The 21442-nt window shown below is 50.7% G+C and overlaps 1 protein-coding gene across 1 annotated transcript in view; it reads right to left on the reverse strand.

Annotated features, from left to right (window-relative positions):
* CLPTM1 (CLPTM1 regulator of GABA type A receptor forward trafficking) overlaps positions 1-21442 on the reverse strand; it is a 33840-nt gene that overhangs the window by 5296 nt on the left and 7102 nt on the right. Inside the window, exons 3-8 of the mRNA XM_059666195.1 lie at positions 16421-16544; positions 14813-14971; positions 12075-12192; positions 1483-1568; positions 702-822; positions 223-467 (exon numbers count right to left, since the gene is read on the reverse strand). Of these exons, the coding sequence (XP_059522178.1) occupies positions 223-467; positions 702-822; positions 1483-1568; positions 12075-12192; positions 14813-14971; positions 16421-16544 (853 nt within the window). The remainder of the gene's footprint in view (positions 1-222; positions 468-701; positions 823-1482; positions 1569-12074; positions 12193-14812; positions 14972-16420; positions 16545-21442) is intronic.

Below are 21442 nucleotides of genomic sequence, written 5' to 3' on the forward strand. Positions count from 1 at the left end.
AGGCCTGGCCAAAGAGACAGAAAAGCTGAGACAGGAGGACCACAGATGCCTCAGGGATGGGATCCCAGAGCCAGCGAGGGCTGCAGGAGGGAGGGCACCTGGGAGGTTGTGAAACTGGTCAGGGAGCACTGGCCGGAGGTCCCCAGGCCGCCAGCCTGGCCCACTTCCCCTTCCCCTCCTGCAGCCCAGGAGGGTGCTGGGAAGCCCCCGCCCCCACCTCACCTTCACCGAGTCCTGCTCCTCGTCTGACTGCTCGTACAGCTCATCCCCCAGGAAGTTCCAGGGCGACTTGGTGCTCTGGGCGGCGTAGAGCTGCCAGCGCCAGAGAGAGAGGGGGCAGAAGGAGACGCGGAGCGGCAGGCTGGCCAGGCTCTCGTTGATGGGGTAGTAGTCCTTCTGCAGGTTCCAGTAATCGTTGAAGTAGATGATGGGGTAGTAGTCACCGCTCACGGCGTCGAATTTCACGTCTGCAGGCAAGTGGGGCAGGGGCACTGCTCAGCCTGGGCTGGAGCCACGGGCACCCGTAAGGGTGGGGAGACCCCTTAGGCCTCCAGAACAAAGGTGGGCTATTCAGATGGGCCCCCTGACAGACACTGGAGGACAGGGGCAGGGAAGAAAGGGGAGTCTTCAGGCAGGGGTGGGGCAGGGGGAGGGCTTGGGTAGATGGAGACAAGGAGAGCCAGAGGGGCCGGGGGTCTCACACTGGTCCAGGGGCGGAGGCACGCTGCCCTTCACCCACGGTGTGTGGTCGTCCACAATGTTGATGGTGATGTTGGGGTGCCAGTGGGAGATCACTTCTACAGGCCCATAGTCCTCGGCCCTCTGAGGGGAGACAGGGGGGTCATGGGGCTCAGAGGCACCTGCACCTGAAGGCTCCCGTGACAATCGTGACAGCAGAAGAGCAGCCACTACAGTGACCATTGGCCTGCCACAGGCCAGCCTTCCAGACCCCACACCCTGGACCCCCAGCCACCTGACAGGGGGGAAACCCAGCCTGCAGACCTGGATGGGACCATATGCCAGGCTGCAGACAGCCCCGCGTGCAGCTCCACACTCACGGAGCGCCTGCCGGGACCACCGCACAGAGAGGAGGATTCCTGGCACCAGCACAGGTTAACACCCTGGCGCCCCCAGCCCACCTGGAAGAATGGGGGTGCTACGTGCTACTCTGTCCGGCTGGGCTCGGGGTCTGACTGCTTGGGTGTGAATCCCGCCCTGCATTTCCTGGCTCTGACACTGTGGGCAAGTCTTCCCACTGAAAAGGGGAATGGTAATGGGACCCCCCTCACCCCGAATCCTCCCCCTTCCTGAGAGGCAGCTCAGCTTCCTAGCCCCTTTTCCAGAGGGAAACTGAGGGTCAGAGAGGCAAGGAGACTTGACCAAGCCCCCACAGCAGCTTGGTGGTGGTGCCAGCTGAGAGCCCGCATGGCTGCTGGGCCGGGAACAGCCTGCCCCCAGGACCCAAGAACTCTGCTCATGTACCTTGATCATTTCTGGATCGGCTTCTGTCTCTCCTGTCAACAGGTTCTTGGTTTTCTGAAACCGCCGGCGCTTGTACTTGTTGATCACTGTGGAGGGGGGCGGGGAGAAGGGGTGGATATGAGACCTGCTGGCACTGGGGGATCCAGACCCCCCTGCCTACCAAGAGCTGCTCACTGGTCTCCCGGCTCCCGCTACCCCACATGCCAAGCGGCGATAACGCTGACCGGCAGGCCGGAGCTGCCTGCCCTCTCAAACCTCAGTCCCACTTTCCCCATTTTTACAGTGACACCAACAGCCACCAAATGACTCGCGGCAGAATCACGGAGTCTTTCTGCTCCGGAGCCTGCTGCGTGGGTCCCATCCGGCCCGTCCTCCAATCCAACCACAACGTCCACCTCCAGGCCCCATGGTGAGCCAGCCCTGGCGTCCCCTCCTGGATGACTATAGCCACCTCCTCACTGGCCTCCTGGGGCCGTCCTTGCCTCCTATGACCTTCTCTCTGCCGGGCAGCCAGCACTCCTTTTAAACCAAGTATCTGACCCTACTTTAAACCAAGTATCTCTGCTACTTCCGAACCCCAGGCAGCTCCTGCGGCCCCAGCAGCGCACCTTCATGCCCCATGCTCGCAAGCCCCACCGACCTCTCAGCCCTTACCCCTCCCACCCTCGACCTCCTCACTCCCCTCTCCTCACATGCGCCAACCTGACCCGTACGCACTATGGCTGGGAACTTCCTGGTGGCTCTTCTCACCCTCAAGTCCCTGGTTAAATGTCCCTCTTCCTAGGGCTTCCCCGCGCACCCCACTCAAGGAGGCCTCCAGTCGGGCTCCTTGCATCGTGTATTCCCTTCACAACATTCCCTGCCTCCAGTTCAACTGCCCATCGGTTTGTTTGCTGTCTCTCCCCACAACCTGTGAGCCCCAGGAGGGGGTGGGCCCACTTGGACACTGACATATCCCCACACGGTTCTGGGCCCAGTGACGACCCTGGAATACACCAAAGTAAACAGGCGAGCTGCGGGCAGTTCAGAAGGCCCGGAACCACCGGTGTGAGAAATCCTTTGGGGCTGTGAACCCCAGCCAAGAGCAGCCTTCACTTCCACTTACAGAGGCCAGGCTGGCCACAGGCTCTCTGCCTCCCTGCTTTGAACCATGCCAAGACTTGCCAGGAGGAAGGGGCTGGTGCTTGCTCAGCTCCACCCTGCTTGGGTACTTTTCAGCACTCCCTATCCCTGGACAAAATGCAGCTTGCCCCTCCTGTGACTTCCCCATCTTGTCCCAGAGGGGCAGGGAGAGATGGGGAAACGGGAAGGGAGCTGGTCAAGAGCGGGAGCCCTACTCTCACACGAGCTAAGGGACGTTGGAAAGCGTTGTCACTTCCTGGGCCTCGGTCCCTCCTCTGGAGAATGCAGGGCCATTGTGAAGTGGCTCTGCACTAGAGCCCAGCCAGAATGTCTCTGCACGTCACAGATACCCAAACCACCGGGCCCGGATCCCTTGCATCCACTCAGAACCAGGGCTAGAGGCTTCTGAATTCCACACACAAGCTCACGTTCAAATACATTTCCGGACGGGACGTAGGCTTTCAGCCCAGGGCCTGCTGCTCTGACTGCAGCACAAATACCAGCCCAGCACTTCTACCAACACAGGTGAGACCTTGCCCCACGTCCAGGGGGAGCAGTAAACACCCAAGGGTGGGCATCCTGAAGAATGAATTCCGGGGGACACACTCCGCTACTGTTGCATTCCTGAGAGAGGCTGACGCGGGAAGGGAGGAGCCGGGCCCAGCCGGGCTCCAGAGGCCTGGAGGCGGCACAGGAGAGAGGCTTTGGCTCCGGGGAGAACATTCTACAACTTGGCAGCACCCACACGGATTATAATACAAGACGGACCTGGCTTCTGTGGGAGGAAAGAGCCACCTTTCCTCGGAGTTGAAGCTTCTAGAAGTGCAGCAGCCAGCATGGTGGTCACTGGCCACATGAGGCTGCTGAGCACCGGCAGTGTGGCCAAGCGGGTGTGCTATGAGTGCAAAACACACCAGGTTCTGAAACTCAGTGCAGAGGAAGAAAAGAATGTAAGGTAATCTCAGTGATTTTTTATACTAACTGCATGTTGAAATGACAATATGTTGACCTCAATAAAATTACTACTAATGTTAATTTTATAGTTTTAGGGGTGTGTGTGTGTGTGTGTGTGTGTGTGTGTGTGTGTGTTTAAAATATATTTTATTGATTTTTCACAGAGAGGAAGGGAGAGGGATAGAGAGTTAGAAACATCAATGAGAGAGAAACATCGATCAGCGCCCCCCCCCCCACGCTGGAGGAGATGTCCCTGCAACCAAGGTACATGCCCTTGACCGGAATCGAACCCAGGACCCTTCAGTCCGAAGGCTGACGCTCTATCCACTGAGCCAAACCGGTCAGGGCGTGTGTGTGTTTTTTATGTGGCCACTAGAAAACTTAAAATGACTTAGTGGCTGGCACTACATCTCTAGGGGACAGAGCTGCTCTGGAGGACTGAGTGCTGGCCCTGTGGGGGGAGGGGAACTGTTCTGCTCCCACACTCTCATTCTCTGCCCTGGAATTGGGTGGCCAGCTCCAAGGGGTCCCAGCTGTGGGGCAAGCCTGGGTGATCCTGGTGGGCCTTCCAGGTCCACCAGCTGCAGACACCCGTCACAGTGTCTGTGACACCACCTCACCACACAGCGACAAGGATCTCATTTACCAAAGGCAAACCCACAAAAATATGGCATCAATGAGGGTAAATGACATGCAAGCCAGCAGCCACCCGACTGGGTCTCATTCAAGCAACCTCGAGGCGTCAGGCACATCCACCCCAGGCCCCTGCCGAGCCCCACTTTTGGGGACATGTTCTCCAGGACAGCCCCTGCAGGCCACACCTCCTCAGCGCACCTTCGCCCACATCTTCGCAGGTCCCACTATGCGGAAAGCAGTGGGCTCAACGTCCACAGCGCACATTCCAGACCCGCTCACTTCACAGCGCTCGGTACACTTGGGGCACCAACTTTTTGTTCAATCCAGTGTAGGTAAGCTTTTTAACAATTTATTTTTTTAATATATTTTATTGATTTTTTTACAGAGAAGGGAGAGAGATAGAGAGTTAGAAACATCGATCAGTCGCCTCCTGCACATCTCCTACTGGGGATGTGCCCGCAACCCAGGTACATGCCCTTGACCGGGATCGAACCTGGGACCTTTCAGTCCACAGGCCGATGCTCTAGCCACTGAGCCAAACCGGTTTTGGCAAGGTAGGCTTTTTAAATCATGTTTTATTGGGCTTGTTTTTTAAATATATAAATTCTAAAAACATATCAAAACTGTCCAATCACTTCCGGGTCTGCCAGCATGCCCCTAACACTTCCCTGATGACAATGACATCTCTGGATGTGGAGGTGGGGGAGGGGATGGGCTCTGAGACAAAGTCCATGAGAAGGGCCACACCTCAGTGAGTCCAGTCACACTTACAGCTTAGGCAGGGAATAGTCTGTCTACCCCTGACATTTTTCCTCATGTTTGAATTATCCTTCTATTTCCCCCTAAGGCTTTCCTCTATTTCTAGTTCCAGTGTAACACCTCATCCTAAACTTCTTAACTTCTCAAGAAAAATCAAAATGTGCTCAAAGACAAGCTCTCCAATTTAAACCTCCGCACTCCAGGAACGTAAGTGATTTAATCACTGGTTGCCTCAAAGCATTCTTTGTTTCTTTTCAAATGTGATGATGATTCTTCATACGTTTCCCTTTTCCACATGGGCACGCTGGCTTTTAGAGTATCAGTGGCCTAGCTCACAGCTGTGAGGCATGCAGCCCCATGGGCTGAGCACACAGCAGTGGCTTCCAACCTTGTTTTGGCCATGCCCCCCCTAAGCATCTCTAAAATCCTGATGCCCCCGTGACATATAATTCTTATTATTCAAAAAATGAATCCTACTCACGTGGAGGAAGCCTACAAGGCCATTAACTTGGTCTAAACAAGCTTCCAAAGAACGTGACATCCATGAAAGAGAAAAATAAAAAAACAAAAGGACAGTTGAAGGACTGAGGAAGAAATCACTAAGAAATTGCTAAAAAAAAAAAAAAAAAAAAAAAAAGTGATATAAAAAATAGCAAATAAAGTTTCAAAACATAATAGAGAACTGGAATGCATAAATATGTCACAATACGTATTTATATACTAGAGGCCCAGTGCACGAAATTTGTGCAGGGGAGTGCGGTCCCTCAGCTTGGCCTGCACCCTCTCCAATCCGGGACCCCCACAGGGGACAAGCCTCTCACAATCCAGGACCACTGGCTCCTAATTGTTCGCCTGCCTGCCTGATCACCCCTAACCACCTCTGCCTGCCTGATCACAATTAACCACCTCTGCCTGCCAGCCTGATTGCCCTAACTGCTCCCCTGCTGGCCAGATCATCCCTAACTGCTCCCCTGCTGGCCTGATCGCCCCTAGCCACCTCTGCCTCAGCCCCACTCCCAGGACCCAGGATTCCCTGTTGCAGCCAGCCACAGGCACCCAGGACCCGGGCCAGCTGCAGCCACAGGGGACAGTGGGCAGGTGGCTTCACCCGGGCCACAGGCGCAGGCGCCCGGGATATTGGCGGGGGGTGGGAGGCGGCGGCTTCTCCGGCTGGCAGTAGCCTGGGACCACAGGGCGGGTGGCTTCTCCATCTCCTGGGCCACAGGCGCTGGTGCCCGGGACTGCGGGGTGGGCAGCTTCTCCATCTCCCAGGCCCCAGCCAGCCGCAGGCACTAGCACCCAGGACCGCCGGCGGGCGGCTTCACCCAGGCCCAGCTTTGTCAGGAAGGACATCCAGATGGTCGTCCAGAAGACGCCTGATCTAATTAGCATATTACCCTTTTATTAGTATAGTTTGTATATGAGGCCCCTAGAACCATAAGAAATGCATAAAATTCACTGTTAATAGCTCATTCTCGAATTGCCCCCTTAAAAATCAAATTGGGCCCTGGCTGGTTTGGCTCAGTGGATAGAGCGTTGGCCTGCAAACTGAAGGGTCCCGGGTTCGATTCCGATCAAGGGCACATGCCCTGGTCGCAGACTCAATCCCCACTAGGGGGCATGCAAAAGGCGGCCGATCCATGATTCTCTCTCATCAACGATGTTTCTATCTCTCTCCCTCTCCCTTCCTCTCTAAAATCAATAAAACTATATTTACAAAAAAAAAAAAAAAAAAAATCAAATTGGCCCGGCTGGCGTGGCTCTGTGGTGAGCGTCGACCTATGAACCAGGAGGTCAGGGTTCAACTCCTGGTCTGGGCACATGTCTGGGTTGTTGGCTCAATCCCCAGTGTGGGGCATACAGGAGGCAGCGACTAATGATTCTCATCATTAATTTCTCCCCCACCCCTGAAGTCAATAAAATATATCTTTAAAGAAAAATCAAACTGCCCCCTGTGGGCATGCCCCCCACGTTGGGAACCACTGTTCTAAGCTCTTTTCCCTTCAAAGTTCTTTCTCGTGGTCCCTACAATGAGGGGTACTGCACCACAGAGTGGAGAAGTTGTAACTGGAGACTCATCTACTGGAAGTTCCTCAGCAGTGAGAGTTATTATACCTTTAGGTTTCTCTTCAACTTCATATCTTTCTCAAGGGGCTCCACAGCACTACCCTCCTCTAATGGCAGGATGATGGCCATTTCATCTGCTGACTAAGCAGGAGGAGCTGATCTCCAAGCTTGACATATTCTTATTTTTCTTCTGAACTTTATTTTTATTGTTGATAGGATTACAGATGTCCCCATTTCTCCCCCACCTTTGTCCATCTCCACCCAAGCTCCACATATTTTTCTTTTGAATCCTCACCCCAGGATATGCTTTTATTGATTGTGAGGGATATAGAGAGAAACACTGATGTGACAGAGAAACGTTGTTCGGTTGTGTCCCCTACTTGCCCAATGGGGGACTGAACCTGCCACTTAGGATGTGCTGACTGGAGATCGAGCCCACAATCTTGGTGTCCGGGACAGTGCTCCAACCAACTGCACCACCGACTCAGGGTTAGACATGTTCTTAAGGAACAGCCAGTACCACCCGATTTGTGACATCAGCCAATCCGGATGTTGTGTTTCTGTCTCTTTCCACAGCCACGATGCTTTTATTTCTTGTGGCACAGAAATGGTCCCGAATGAATTCCCGTTATTTCAGCACTTTTCACAAAATACAACACTTAGACCTGGCACCACCGTACCATCCCTCCAGAGATCGCCAGTCCAGGGTCCCAGCCGCAGAGACTGGGCTATTTTTGTATCAAAATAAGAAAGACCTAACCACAAGAATAGAAGTGTGTCTGTTACCACACCACACACAAAACAGCTGGCTAGATCAGCACCAAATTCACAGGCGCAAAAAATGAACTTGAGATGGAGCTAACAAAATTTGCTGGTGAAACTCAAGTACAGAGAGAGATTCCTATGACAGCCAATTAGGGGACAGTGGACTCCGGGACAGAGACACAAAGAGTGAATGAAAAAATGCCAACACTCACTAACCTCACAGAAAAGGAAAAACTGGACAGGAAAGAAAAGATAAACATGTTCACTGTGTGGTTCAGATGTAAATAAGAATCACACACTCATCCGGCTGGAGTGGCTCCGTGGTTGAGCGTGGGCCTATGAACCAAGAGGTCACGGTTCGATTGCCGGTCAGGGTACATACCTGGGGTTGCAGGCTCTATCCCCAGTAGGGGGCGTGCAGGAGGCAGCCGATCAATGATTCTCTCTCATAAAAATGTATTTAAAAAAAAGAATCGGAAACCAAGATGGCGGCATAGGTTAACGCCGGAGTTTGCTGCTTTGAACAACTACTTCAAAAGTGAAACCAAAAAACGGAAGGGACATCACCCAGAACCACAGGAACGCTGGCTGAGTGGAAGTCCTACAACTAGGAGGAAAGAGAAATGCACACGGACACTCAGAGGAGGCGCAGTGCTGAAGTCAAATTCTGAGGTGCGGAGTGCGCGGAGCGGGCTGGCGGCGGAGGGCGCAGTTGTTGTTTTCAATCGGGAGGGAGTCGCAGACTCTGAGCACCAGATCCGGGCAAGTCTTTAGGGACCCAGACTCAAACAGGAGAAGCGGGACTGTCTGGCTTCGGTCAGAGCGAGTGCAGCTTTCTCTCCCAGCTTTGCAGCGGGTGCTGGGACTCAGAGAGGCAGAGCCCCTGGGGACAGGACTGAGAGCCGCCATAACTGCTCTCTCCGGCCCACCCTGTTGATCCTGTGCGACCCGCCCCGCCCAAGCCCTGCACAGAGGCATTTGCCGGATAGCCTCAGGCAAAGGCTAGATTAGCACCTCCCTAGAGGACAGAAGTTCTCTCACTGCTGACACAGCTGATTCTCATAGCCACTTGGCCTGGAGGTCAAACCCTCCCTGGAATTAGCTACAACAATCAAGATTTAACTATAAGACTGCGAACAAAGACCACTAGGGGGTGCACCAAGGAAGCATAACAAAATGCGAAGACAAAGAAACAGGACAAAATTGTCAAAGGAAGATATAGAGTTCAGAACCACACTTTTAAGGTCTCTCAAGAACTGTTTAGAAGCTGCCGATAAACTTAATGAGATCTACACGAAAACTAATAAGACCCTCGATCTTATATTGGGGAACCAACTAGAAATTAAGCATACACGGACTGAAATAACGAATATTATACAGACGCCCGACAGCAGACCAGAGGAGCGCAAGAATCAAGTCAATGATTTGAAATGCGAGGAAGCAAAAAACATCCAACCGGAAAAGCAAAATGAAAAAAGAATCCAAAAATGCGAGGACAGTGTAAGGAGCCTCTGGGACAGCTTCAAGCGTACCAACATCAGAATTATAGGGGTGCCAGAAGATGAGAGAGAGCAAGATATTGAAAACCTATTTGAAGAAATAATGACAGAAAACTTCCCCCACCTGGTGAAAGAAATGGACTTACAGGTCCAAGAAGCGCGGAGAACCCCAAACAAAAGGAATCCAAAGAGGACCACACCAAGACACATCATAATTAAAATGCCAAGAGCAAAAGATAAAGAAAGAATCTTAAAAACAGCAAGAGAAAGAAACTCAGTTACCTACAAGGGAATACCCATACGACTGTCAGCTGATTTCTCAACAGAAACTATGCAGGCCAGAAGGGAGTGGCAAGAAATATTCAAAGTGATGAATACCAAGAACCTACAACCAAGATTACTTTATCCAGCAAAGCTATCATTCAGAATTGAAGGTCAGATAAAGAGCTTCACAGATAAGGAAAAGCTAAAGGAGTTCATCACCACCAAACCAGGATTATATGAAATGCTGAAAGGTATCCTTTAAGAAGAGGAAGAGGAAGAAAAAGGTAAAGATACAAATTATGAACAACAAATATGCATCTATCAACAAGTGAATCTAAGAATCAAGTGAATAAATAATCTGATGAACAGAATGAACTGTTGATTATAATAGAATCAGGGACATAGAAAGGGAATGGACTGACTATTCTTGGGGGGGAAAGGGGTGTGGGAGATGTGGGAAGAGACTGGACAAAAATCGTGCACCTATGGATGAGGACAGTGGGTGGGGAGTGAGGGCGGAGGGTGGGGCGGGAACTGGGAGGAGGGGAGTTATGGGGGGAAAAAAAAAGAGGAACAAATGTAATAATCTGAACAATAAAGATTTAATTAAAAAAAAAAAAAGAATCACACACTCAATCATTTGAATACTAAATGTTAATCTAGTCAAAATTATGTTAATGTGCTAGGACTTCCTCTTCCAGAGTAAGAGGTCAGGAGATAATATCTAAAACTGAAAAGCCAAGAAACTGAGGTACCAACTTGTTATTGAGAGCCTTGGAGATTAAGGAACAGAAGAAACAGCTAAATGAATTTGAAAGCAGTTGCCTGTGGGGGGTAGGAACTGGGGAAAAGGGGAAGAGGGAACAGGGGACTGATGAATCTCACTGTTCCGTTTATTATTTGAATTTTAAACCATATACAGCCTGGCCGGCGTGGCTCAGTGTTTGAGTGTTAACCTATGAACCAGGAGGTCACGGTTCGATTCCCAGTTAGGGCACATGGCTGGGTTGTGGGCTCCATCCTCAGTGTAGGCGTGTGCGGGAGGCAGCCGATTGGTGATTCTCTCTCATCACTGATGTTTCTGTCTCTCTCTCCCTCTCCCTTTTTCTCTGAAATCAATAAAAAGTATATTTAAACCATATACAGTTGACCCTTGAATAACATGGAAGTTAACTGCACAGGTCAACTTCTATGCAGATTTTTAAAAAGAAATAACTGTATTGTTTTTGAACTGCGGTTGGGAGTCCATGGATGTGAAGAGCTAACTGTATGCACTGATCTATGCCATCTTATATAAAGGACTTGAGCAGCCTCAGATTTTGGTACCTGCTGGGGTGCTGGACCTAGTCCCCCAAACATACTAAGGGACAATTAAGTTTTGGGGAGTAAAAAAATTATACAAAATAAAAAATGGGGGGAAAATTTACACACACATTTTCAGCTGTGCAGAGGACTGGCACCCCTAATCCCTGTGTTATTCAAAGGTCAAGTGTACTTCTAACAAGAGAAAAGAAAATAATTTAAGGAGATGCCTGGGCAGAGAAAACATTTCAATATTAGGCTGTGTCATAGCCACAAACAGCCACCCCTGACCCAGGGCTTCTCAGTGGTGACTCAGTCCCATCCGATGGGGATTCACCTGGTGGGCACCCAGCAAGAATGAGAATAGGGGACCTTATCCAGTTCCAGGGCCCTCAGCATCTTGCCTTCGAAAATAAAGGGCACTGCTCAGAGGCGTGTGTCTGAGAACAGAGGGCTCACAGCAAAGCCACACAGGACCATCTGAACAGGTCACCTGGGACACGACACTGTCCCATGAGACATCTCAGGGGTGACACGTGTGTGCAGTGCCCATTCACGCAGACTGGGTTGACACAGATGTGATTAGAGGTCACACTGAATGAAACAAATTTCAAGGGGCCTCCCGTCTCCCTGTGCTCATTAAATCAACCCACTGTCCATTCACAGGCTATTCTTAAGCAGCGACTTCTACCAAGCCAGGTGCTACACAGGAGCTGGCCCATCACCTCCCCTTCAAAAGTCCCCTTGTCTACCTGTTCTTTCTTTCTTTAAAAAAAAAAAAATGTGTAAATTTTTTATTACACATTTTTATGTGTATGTTTTTATTGATTTCAGAGAGACGGAGAGGGAGAGAGAGAAAAACATCAATGAGGAGAGATAATTATCAATTGGCTGCTTCCTGCACGCCCCCTTCTGGGGATCGAGCCCGCAACCTGGGCATGTGCCCTGACTGGGAATCGAACCATGACTTCCTGGTTCATAGGTCAACGCTCAACCACTGAGCACAACAGCGAGACCCACCTGCTCTTTCTAAGCCCACTGCTCTCTTGTCTGCCTGAGGGGTGTCTACAGAGGCACAAAGGATGGGCCTCCAATCCCAGACTCCCTGGGCGCAGGGTTCCTGCCAGTCCTTGTGGGCCTGGGATTTGAGGTCCTGCACTGGCTTGGGGCACCCAGGCTGCCAGCTGCCTGGACTGTGGATCTGAGCTGTGAAGACTGACTTACTCCGAGACATGTGGACCGTGGCGAGCCGGCGGTACAGGGCCTTCTGCCGGGGGTCTGGGTGGAAGCCACTCTTGGTGAAGTAGACGTGGATGTAGATGGAGCCATTCTGCTGAACGCTCTGCAAGGTGGGCCAACAGAAAGAAGGAAATGCTGAAGCCCCTCACGACAGATGCCCCCAACAGCTTCCCCACTCCCCAGTTCTCCGGCCAGGCAAGCAGTGTAGCTAAGTGGCTAAGAGCAAAACACTGGAGCCAGAGAGACTCGGATTCAAATCCCGGCTCTTGCACTTCCCCACACTGAGCCTCTGTGCCCACCGCAGGTCCTGAGAGCTGAGGGCACAGCAGTGCAGTCGGGATTATCCCAGAGCACCTAGCATGTCACTCAGGCACGAAGTAGGAGCTCAATAAATGACCTTAAGTCATTCAACAGTAAAACCCGGGAGGGGGGTAGGAGGGGGAGCACCAGACCCTGCTCTGGGTACTCCAAATGGTAACTGCCTAATCCACGGGTTCCCATTCCTGCAACACACAAAGACCTATTGCAGTGGCCGTGTTATTATACCCATTTTCCAGAAGAGCCAACTAGGGCTCACACAGAGAGCTTACATAATGTGCAGTGAATGGATCCGAACCGTCTGTGGGCTCCTGTGCGGCTCTGCCTTTCACCATCTGCGTCCCACGTCTCTGCCCATACCTTTCTCCTTCCAGCTCTCAGGCGGGAGCATTATGCTCACTCCCACCACAGCAGAGGAGAACACTGAAGAGGGGTGCCGCCTGCTAGGGCACACCTGAGCCCTCTCTGATGTTCGTGCAGAGCTGGAGTCACTTGGCCACACTGCATCGTCCTTGCTTCCCTGCCTTTGAAGTCCACCTCCGTGTTCATCATGCTTCTTTGTCTTTTATACTGTTTTAACATCTTGGAGGACTTAGCTAGCTGGGTAGAGACTGCCGCAATAGGACTAGCTGATGCCTACAGATAATAAACAACTCCCCTGCCCAGGAACAGGCCTTTTATATGCAAACCAACCAATCCCAAATCCACAGCCCCACCCAGCCCTTCTAGCTGCTTCCCTACCCTGCCTAGTCTTTCCGGAGGAAACCCCAGTGAACACTCTGGCCTAGGCTTCCCCTCTCGCTCTTTCTGCTCCTGCACAAACTCGGTGCTTCCCCATGTGGCCCAGTGTTACATGGTGCCCCCCCCCCCCCCCTCGGGAAACGTAATTAATTCTTCTTTCAATGGCACTGGCCTCTCCGTGTCATCACTCAGTCAGCGCCATAAATTAAAATCAGGAGCAACTGAGATACCCTCCCACCTCAAACCTGGTCAGATCCAAGTCCTTGGGGGTGGCTTTTGCTGCCCAGCTTGCTGCCCAGCTTGCTGCCCCTCAGGCTAGCGGGGACCTCAGGGAGGGAGGGGCTTGGATCCTGGGCAAGAGTCTGGTGGAAGCCATCCCTCAGCACAGGTTAGCCTATCGGCCTCAGAAAGACTGTGTCCACACCCTGTGTCCAGCCACCCCCACAGACCAAGACAGAGACAGAACAGACACCCCCCCTTCCCCCTCAGGAGGCCAAGGAGACCTGCTAAAGAGAAATGAATGAGTGTGCAGCCCAAGGAGATGTCAACATCATTAATGCAGCAAATTCATTGATTGTTCAACATTCTGCACCCAGCCCCATGCTGAAGAGAGCTGGGGCACAGTGGTTGGCAAGACAGTCCCAGCCTTACCCTCTTAGGGCTCACAGTCCCATGATGAGGAGGGAGAGACCCATGTCCAGGAAGTGACAACCCCCAGAGAGGGCAGCTGCCAGAGCCTGAGAGTCAGGAAGGGTTTCTTAGGGGAGGCAGGATTTGAACATGGGGCTGTCCAAGTCCAGAGCCAGATACCCTGAGTTCAAATCTCTCACTAGCTGTGTGACCTTAGGTAAGTCACTTAAGCTCTCTGCACCTCAATGTCCTCATCGCTGGAGAGAATAGTTCCCACTTTATAGGGTTACTGGGAGGTTTACACCAGTTGGTCTAGCTTGGTGCCCTGCACAGAGTAAGTGCTTAATCAATGTTAACTGTCATTTTCAAAGTAGAGGCCCAGTGCATGAATTCATGCACTGGGGGTGGGGGGGGGGGGGGAGGGCGTGCACGTCCCTCAGTCTGGCCTGTGTCCTCTCGCAGTCCACAGTCTGCAGTCCGGGAGCCCTCGGGGGATGTCCCTGAGGGGAGTAGGCCTAAGACACTGTTGGACATCCTTAGCGCTGCCACACTCACAAGTGTCAGCCGAGCCTGTGGCTGAGGAGTACTCCCCCCTGTGGAGCACACTGACCACTAGAGGGCAGCTCCTGTGTTGAGCATCTGCCCTCTGGTGGTCAGTGCACGTCATGGCAACAGGTCGTTCTGCCGGTCGGTCAATTTGCATATTACCCTTTTATTATATAGGATTATTATATAGGAAGGATTGGGCTGCCTGACAAACTAGTGATGACTGGACACCCCCAGGGACAATTACTAATCTTTCACTGGTTAAAACCACAGAAATACATAATCCTAGGCCAATTCCAACTCCATCCACATGGAGATGTGGGAGGCCATGGCCCAGAGACTTCAGGGACCTGCCTGTGGCCAGGAAGCATGTGAACTGAGGGTACAGCCAGGCATAGAGCCTAATCTTCAGATGGCAGTTGGTTCAAGGAAAGGCCCTTCCACGCAAGGTGAGCAGCCTGGGGCCAGAGATCAGGAGCCGTCCCCACCTGTGGAATGTCGAGCTCAGCAAAGTGCTCATAGCAGCCATCTGAGTTCTCGCCGCTAGTCCAGTCGCCATACACAAGGTCGTGCTGCTCCCAGAAGAGTGCTGACGTGGCGTTGAAGTCTGTAAAGTGCTCGTGCTCTGAGATGTACACGTGCAGGTTCTGTTGGGAGGAGAAGTGGGGAGCTTAGGGTTCCTCATTAAGAGCCTCTGAGGTTGACAGATGAACTGTGGCAGTGGTCAGTCTACTAATATGAATAAGTTTGTTGGGTGAAGGAAAAGGGGAGTTAGTGGAGAGAAGAGTAGCAGCTGGTAGAATAAATGTTCTCTTTTCTCATACCCCACCACATCTGTCCTGGTCTGAGTCTGTGATGTCTGTGAGCAAAAAAACAATTAAAGAACAGCCAGCCTCGCCCGGCTGGAGTAGGGCAGTGGCTGAGCGTTGACCTATGAACCAGGAGGTCACGGTTCCATTCCCAGTCAGGGCACATGCCTGGGTTGCGGGCTCCATCCCCAGTGTGGGGTGTGTAGGAGGCAGCCGATTGATTGATATTTCTCCCTCTCACTCCCTCTCCCTTCCTCTCTGAAATCAATAAAAATATATTAAAAGAAAAAAGAGGCCCTAACCAGTTTGGCTCAGGGGATAGAGCATCAGCCTGCGGACTCAAGGGTCCCAGGTTCGATTCCGGTCAAGGGCATGTACCTTGGTTACAGGCACATCCCCCGTAGGGAGTGTGCAGGAGGCAGCTGATCGATGTTTCTCTCATTAATGTTTCTAACTCTCTATCCCTCTCCCTTCCTCTCTGTAAAAAATCAGTAAAATATATTTTTTAAAAAAAAGAAAAGAAAAAAGAGAATGGCCAGCCTAGCAATCAAAATTTAGGGTTAGACAGGATCAAGACCTTCCTGAATTATGTTCTTCCTTCTCGGCCTCTTATGGCGTTCCTGGTCAGAGCCTGCAGGCTTACGGATAAAGCACAGTCAAGATCTGCAGGAACTCCAGCCTCTACCGAGAACATGGGGAAGCCATTCCTCCAACAGCTCCCTCCTTTCTCAAGTCCCGTGGCCGTCTTTGTCCAGAGCCCTGAAGGCCCACTGACCAAGAACAGCTGAGCAGTGGTCACCCCGCTGACAAGAATTCTGGGAAACTGAAAACATCGATGTGAGAGAGACATGGGCCCCGACCAGGACGGGGATTGAGCCTACAACTGAGGTACATGCCCTTGACCAGAATCGAACCCAGGACCCTTCAATCTGCAGGCTGACACTCTATCCACTGAGCCAAACCGGCTAGGGCTCCCTTTGCAACTTTTAAAGCCTGACCAAAATACATTAAGGACTCTGCCAAGATAGTTTTTAAACAACCGAGTGACTCCTTGGATGTTCCTCTTCCCCAGAGGAACCCCCACAAAACCAAAAGAATTTACTTTTCCCTTACTGGTGTCGCTTGAGTGACAGGTTTTACATGTTGTGGATAGACCCAGAGGTCCTCAGCTCTGAACCCATTCATAGACCTGACAGTTACCAGAAACCAGATCGCGGCCCATGTCACTCCCCAACACCCTCCCTGGTGCTCTTATCTCCCTTGTCTGGCCTCCCAGCCGGCAGTTACCATTAAAGTGTCTTTGGGGAACAGGTTGCGGCTGGCGACGCGCGGGGCTCCTCCGGGGCCCACTTGGTCCTGAGGGGCCTGCCCTCGGCGGAACCAGCTGCTGATGGCCCAGATGATGAAGATCCTGAGGAGGGAAGAGGGCAGGTGATGAGTCCCCAAGCCTTTTCCTTCCGACGTGGGTCCTCCTGACCTTCTGACTCGCACCTGCTGCGGCCTGACCTGGGGCTGGTGGCCAAGGATGGAGGGTCCCTGAGAAGGCAGTCACAGGGCTGGTGAGAGATAAGATGCCCTCAAAAGCCACGTCTGGGGAGAGACCCCAGGTGCCACTGTCTGCTAGGGTGAGGGGCCTGGCACTGCCCTGGGCTCCATGTAGAGCCCCCTCACCAAGTCCTCCAGAAGCTCCTGGTGACCACAGGACACAGGAGCTTGGACCCTTGAAACCTCAGACCTAGAAAACATTCATGTCCCAGTCCACTGTGAGACATCCCAAAGTGAGACAACCCAAAGAACCTGTGCTAGCCCAGTGTTTTACAAGCACAGAACCTTAGAAAGCAACATAAGCAACATTTCAGAAACCTCACCTGAAAACTGGAGAGGCAGATAGTAAGTAATAAGTTAGTTCTGATTTTGTTGTTGTTGTTAATCCTCAACAGAGGATATTTTTTCCATTTCTTTTTAGAGAGAGTGGAAGGGAGCGACGAAGGAAGAGAGAGAGAAAAACATAGATATGAGAGCCCTGGCTGGTTTGGCTCAGTGGATAGAGCGTTGGCCTGCGGACTGAAGGTTCTCTGGTCAAGGGCACATGCATGGGGTGCAGGCTTGATCCCCAGTAGGGGGCGTGCAGGAGGCAGCCGATCAATGATTCTCTCTCATCATTGATGTTTCTCTCTCTCCCTGTCCTTTCCTCTCTGAAATCAATAAAAATATTTTTTTTTTTAAAAAGAATCACTGATCCTGAGAATGAGTTGCCTATACTTAAAGTAATGTGACCAGGAGTTCCTGCAACTACATTAAAAAATATATATATATACACACACATATATATGTAGATATAGATATATATATAGGTAGATATATAGATATATATATAGATATAAAGATATCTACCTATATATAGAGATATATATATAGATATAGATATAGATATAGAGATATGAGAGAGACACATCGACTGGTTGCCTCCTGCACCTACCCCGACCAGGGGTGGTTTGACACTCCTGCCAGGGCAGTCCTGAATTTTAGTAGCAATAGACTAGTTTATTCAGACCAACTCTCCTACTGGAAACAATTAGGAAAAGCTTGATAAGAATGAATACACAGCCCTAGCTGGTTTGGCTCAGTGGTTAGAGCATTGGCCCACAGACTGAAGGGTCCCAGGTTTGATTCTGGTCAGGGCATGTGTGTGAGGCAACCAATCGATGTGTCGCTCTCACATCGATATTTCTCTCTGTCTCTCCCTCTCTCTTCCACTCTCTCTAAAAATCAATGGAAAAATATCCTCGGGTGAGCATCAATATGAATCAGTGTGTGAAAGGATTGTGTCAATACAGTAATGATGATGACGGTGATCTTAGGAGATTTTTTTATGCTTTTCTTTTTGAATTTTTTTCTAATGAACAAAATAAAAGCCCTGAAACAAAACTACACCAGATTGATAGTTGTTTCCCAATATCCATCTTCCCCTTCTTCCTTGGTAAGTAAACTAAATTTTAGTGGGACCCCTTGGCCACCCAGAAAAGAGTAAATTCTAGCCTTACTTACAGCTGGGTAAAGATACAAGGTAAAGCTCTGGTCAATAAAATGAAAAAACAATGTGCTATGTTGAGTTTTTGGAAAGTGTCCTTAAAGAGAAAGAACATCTCTCCTTGATTTCATCTCCTCGCTGGAACATGGGATGTGGTGACTGAATTTTCAGCAGCTATCTTAGGCCCTATATAGCAGAGGGGCAAAACCTAGCAATGGTGGATCAAAAATCAGGGAGGAGCCCTAACTGGTTTGGCTCAGTGGATAGCGTGTCAGCCTGCAGACTCAAGAGTCCCAGGTTCGATTCCGGTCAAGGGCATGTACCTTGGTTGCGGACACAGGAGTGTGCAGGAGGCAGCTGATCGATGTTTCTCTCTCATCAATGTTTCTGATTCTCTCTCCCTCTCCCTTCCTCTCTGTAAAAAATTAAGCTTGGATCCACAATTAATATATTTTTAAAAATATATTTTTATTGATTTTTTTACAGAGAGGAAGGGAGAGGGATAGAGAGTCTGAAACATCGATGAGAGAGAAACATCGATCAGCTGCCTCCTGCACACTCCACACTGGGGATGTGCCCGCAACCAAGGTACATGCCCTTCACCAGAATCGAACCTGGGACCCTTCAGTCCGCAGGCCGATGCTCTATCCACTGAACCAAACCGGTCAGGGCTAAAATATATATTTTTTTTAAAAAATCAAGGAGGAGTCTGGGTCGCAGAAGTCTGCAAAATTCTGGTCTGCTAAGTCCACACTGGTATGTGTGTGAGAAATAAATATCCATTGCATTAATTCAGGTCTCTCAGATACAGCCGCTGTGTAATTAATAATGAGACAAGTATTTACGAATCACAGGTATAAAGACCCACAGAGCAGCCCAGTTGGTGTGGCTCAGTGGTTGAGTGTTAGCCTATGAGCACCTATGAGCAGGAGGTCGCAGTTTCATTCCTGGTTGGGGCACATGCCCAGGTTGTGGGCTCCATCCCCAGTAATGGGTGTGCAGCAGGCAGCTGATCAACTATTTTCTCTCATCATTGATGTTTCTATCTCTCTCGCTCTTCCTCTCCCTTCCTCTATGGAATTAATAAAAACATTTTTTTAAAAAGCAAGAAGCTATACAGCAGAGGGGTTACATGCTCAGCCTCTAAGCTTCAATACCTGGATCTGAAGCCCAGCTCTGCCTCTTACTGACTGTGTGACCTCGAACAAGATTCTTGGCCTGTTTCCTCCACTATTAACGTGGGGCTAACACTGCCTACCTTGTAGGGTTGTTTGTAAGCATTAAATACACCGATATATACATATGCAATGACATCATTCAGAATGAAGACAGGCACATACTGAGTAGTACAAGTGTTAGCTATTATTGTTGTTATCTGCATCACAGGAAAGAGTCATACAATAAACTTTGGAATGGAAAACACTACAAGGGAATTCTGATGTGGGTAGGGTGCCTCCCTGCTGAGCCCCAAACCACACCCAAGGGCAGGATCAGGCACAGAACTCGTCTCTGCCTGTAGAAGCCATGGAGCCCTGGGGTCTGGGGTCTCAGGAGCCATGGCCCAGCTGAGCCATCTGCTGCCTCCCCAAGAAGTCCCTGATGCACATGGCTGGGGGAGGGAAGGTCTAGCACCGACAATCTCTGGGGTCCCCTCTGCCCCCAGGAGAGGCTCCCATTTGAGTGAATACGGCCAAGGAGAGTGTGGAGCAGGGACGTCCACCGGCTTAATGTGTGGCCTGTGGGGGGAATCCCAACCCCTCTGGTCTTCTGGGTCCCCTGTAAAACGAGGGAGGCCAGACCAGACCTTTTAGGATTCCAGATCCCCTGCGCCCTGAAGGACACAAGAACATCTGTGTACTCGTGTACCCAGTTTGGGGCCCACTCAGAGGCCTTGGGGACACTGCCCCCCCCCCAGCATCCCAGGCCATGAAGCCCCGCCAGAGGACCCCAGGCCCACAGGGACCAGCCTCACCTTCCCAGAGGGAGCAAATAAAGGAGCCTTTAACTCTCTCCCCCCTAAATAGATATGACTTCCACAGGTTCAGAAAAAACTGTACTTATGGAAAGACATATAGTGAAAACTCTCCTTCCCACCCCATTCATTTATCCACCCCGCTCCCAGCTCCGGGTAAGCACTGGTGTGATTTGAGGATGTGCTAAGAAGCACGGAGACTATCCTCAAAAGAGGCCATTTCAATGCAATCTGCTGGAAGCTTCAGGGAGCTCACAGACCCCTCAAAACAAAGCCCGATTCCACTTTAAAACTCCAGGAGAGACTCTGAGCCGATGTTTGGGGCTGCCTGGTTCTAAGAAAGGAAATTAGCCTACACTGTGGCTGGATGAAAAATGCGTATCTGAAGGAAGTTCCTTTATGCACTGATGTGGAAAGATTTCTGAGATGCATTGCTAATGAAAAAAATCAAGGTGCAGAACTGTATAAAATAGGCTGCCTCGTGTAAAAATGAAGGGAAAGATAAGAATAATCTCTATTCATAGCTGCTTGAAGCATGAAAGAAACTGATATATAAGAAAATGCTAAGTCCTCGTTGGACATGGGGGGAGGAGAGGAACAGGGAAGAGGAGGGACAGTTGAAGAAGCTTGGGGTACAGGTCGGGAAGGACATGTGAGTGTCCTGGCTGAAGAGTGCAGTTTCTCTCCTGAACAGCTTCTCGCTGTCCCGTGTGACACTCTGAGGCAGGCAGGTCTGTCCCCCACCAGCAGGTGATCTGTGACTGCATCGAGGCTGTGGACTATCTTTCAACTGTTTCTCTTTATATGTTCTAAGGTTTTATAAACAGTAAACAAAAGCAATCATGGCCAACTTTGACTGAGCATGTGCCAGCTCTTATGCCCCCAGCTGACATGGGTTTTCATGGAATTCTTTTCTTTTTAAGACATTTTTATTGCTTTTTAGAGAAAGAGGGAGAGGGAGAGAAACTCATCAATGTGAGAGTGGAACATAGATCATAGCAGAACATCAATCTGCTGTCTCCTGCATGCCCCCCACCAAGGATGGGGCGCACAAGCTGGGCATGAGCCCTGACCTGGAATCAAACCAGCAACCTTTCAGTGCACAGGATGATGCCAATTGAGCCCCACCAGCGAGGGATCTCTTGGAATTCTTTTGATGACCTGTGAGCTGTCGGATTCCTCTCTGAGGTAGAAGCTCAGAGACAGAAAGTAGGAAGGTGGATGCTAAGGGTTGGCGGGAAGGGAAACTGAGGAGTTAGTGTTTAAGGGGAACAGAGTTTCAGTTTGGGAAGAGGAAAAAATTGTG

Source organism: Myotis daubentonii, chromosome 15 (genome assembly GCF_963259705.1).
Source record: "Myotis daubentonii chromosome 15, mMyoDau2.1, whole genome shotgun sequence".
Taxonomy (NCBI): Eukaryota; Metazoa; Chordata; class Mammalia; order Chiroptera; family Vespertilionidae; genus Myotis; species Myotis daubentonii.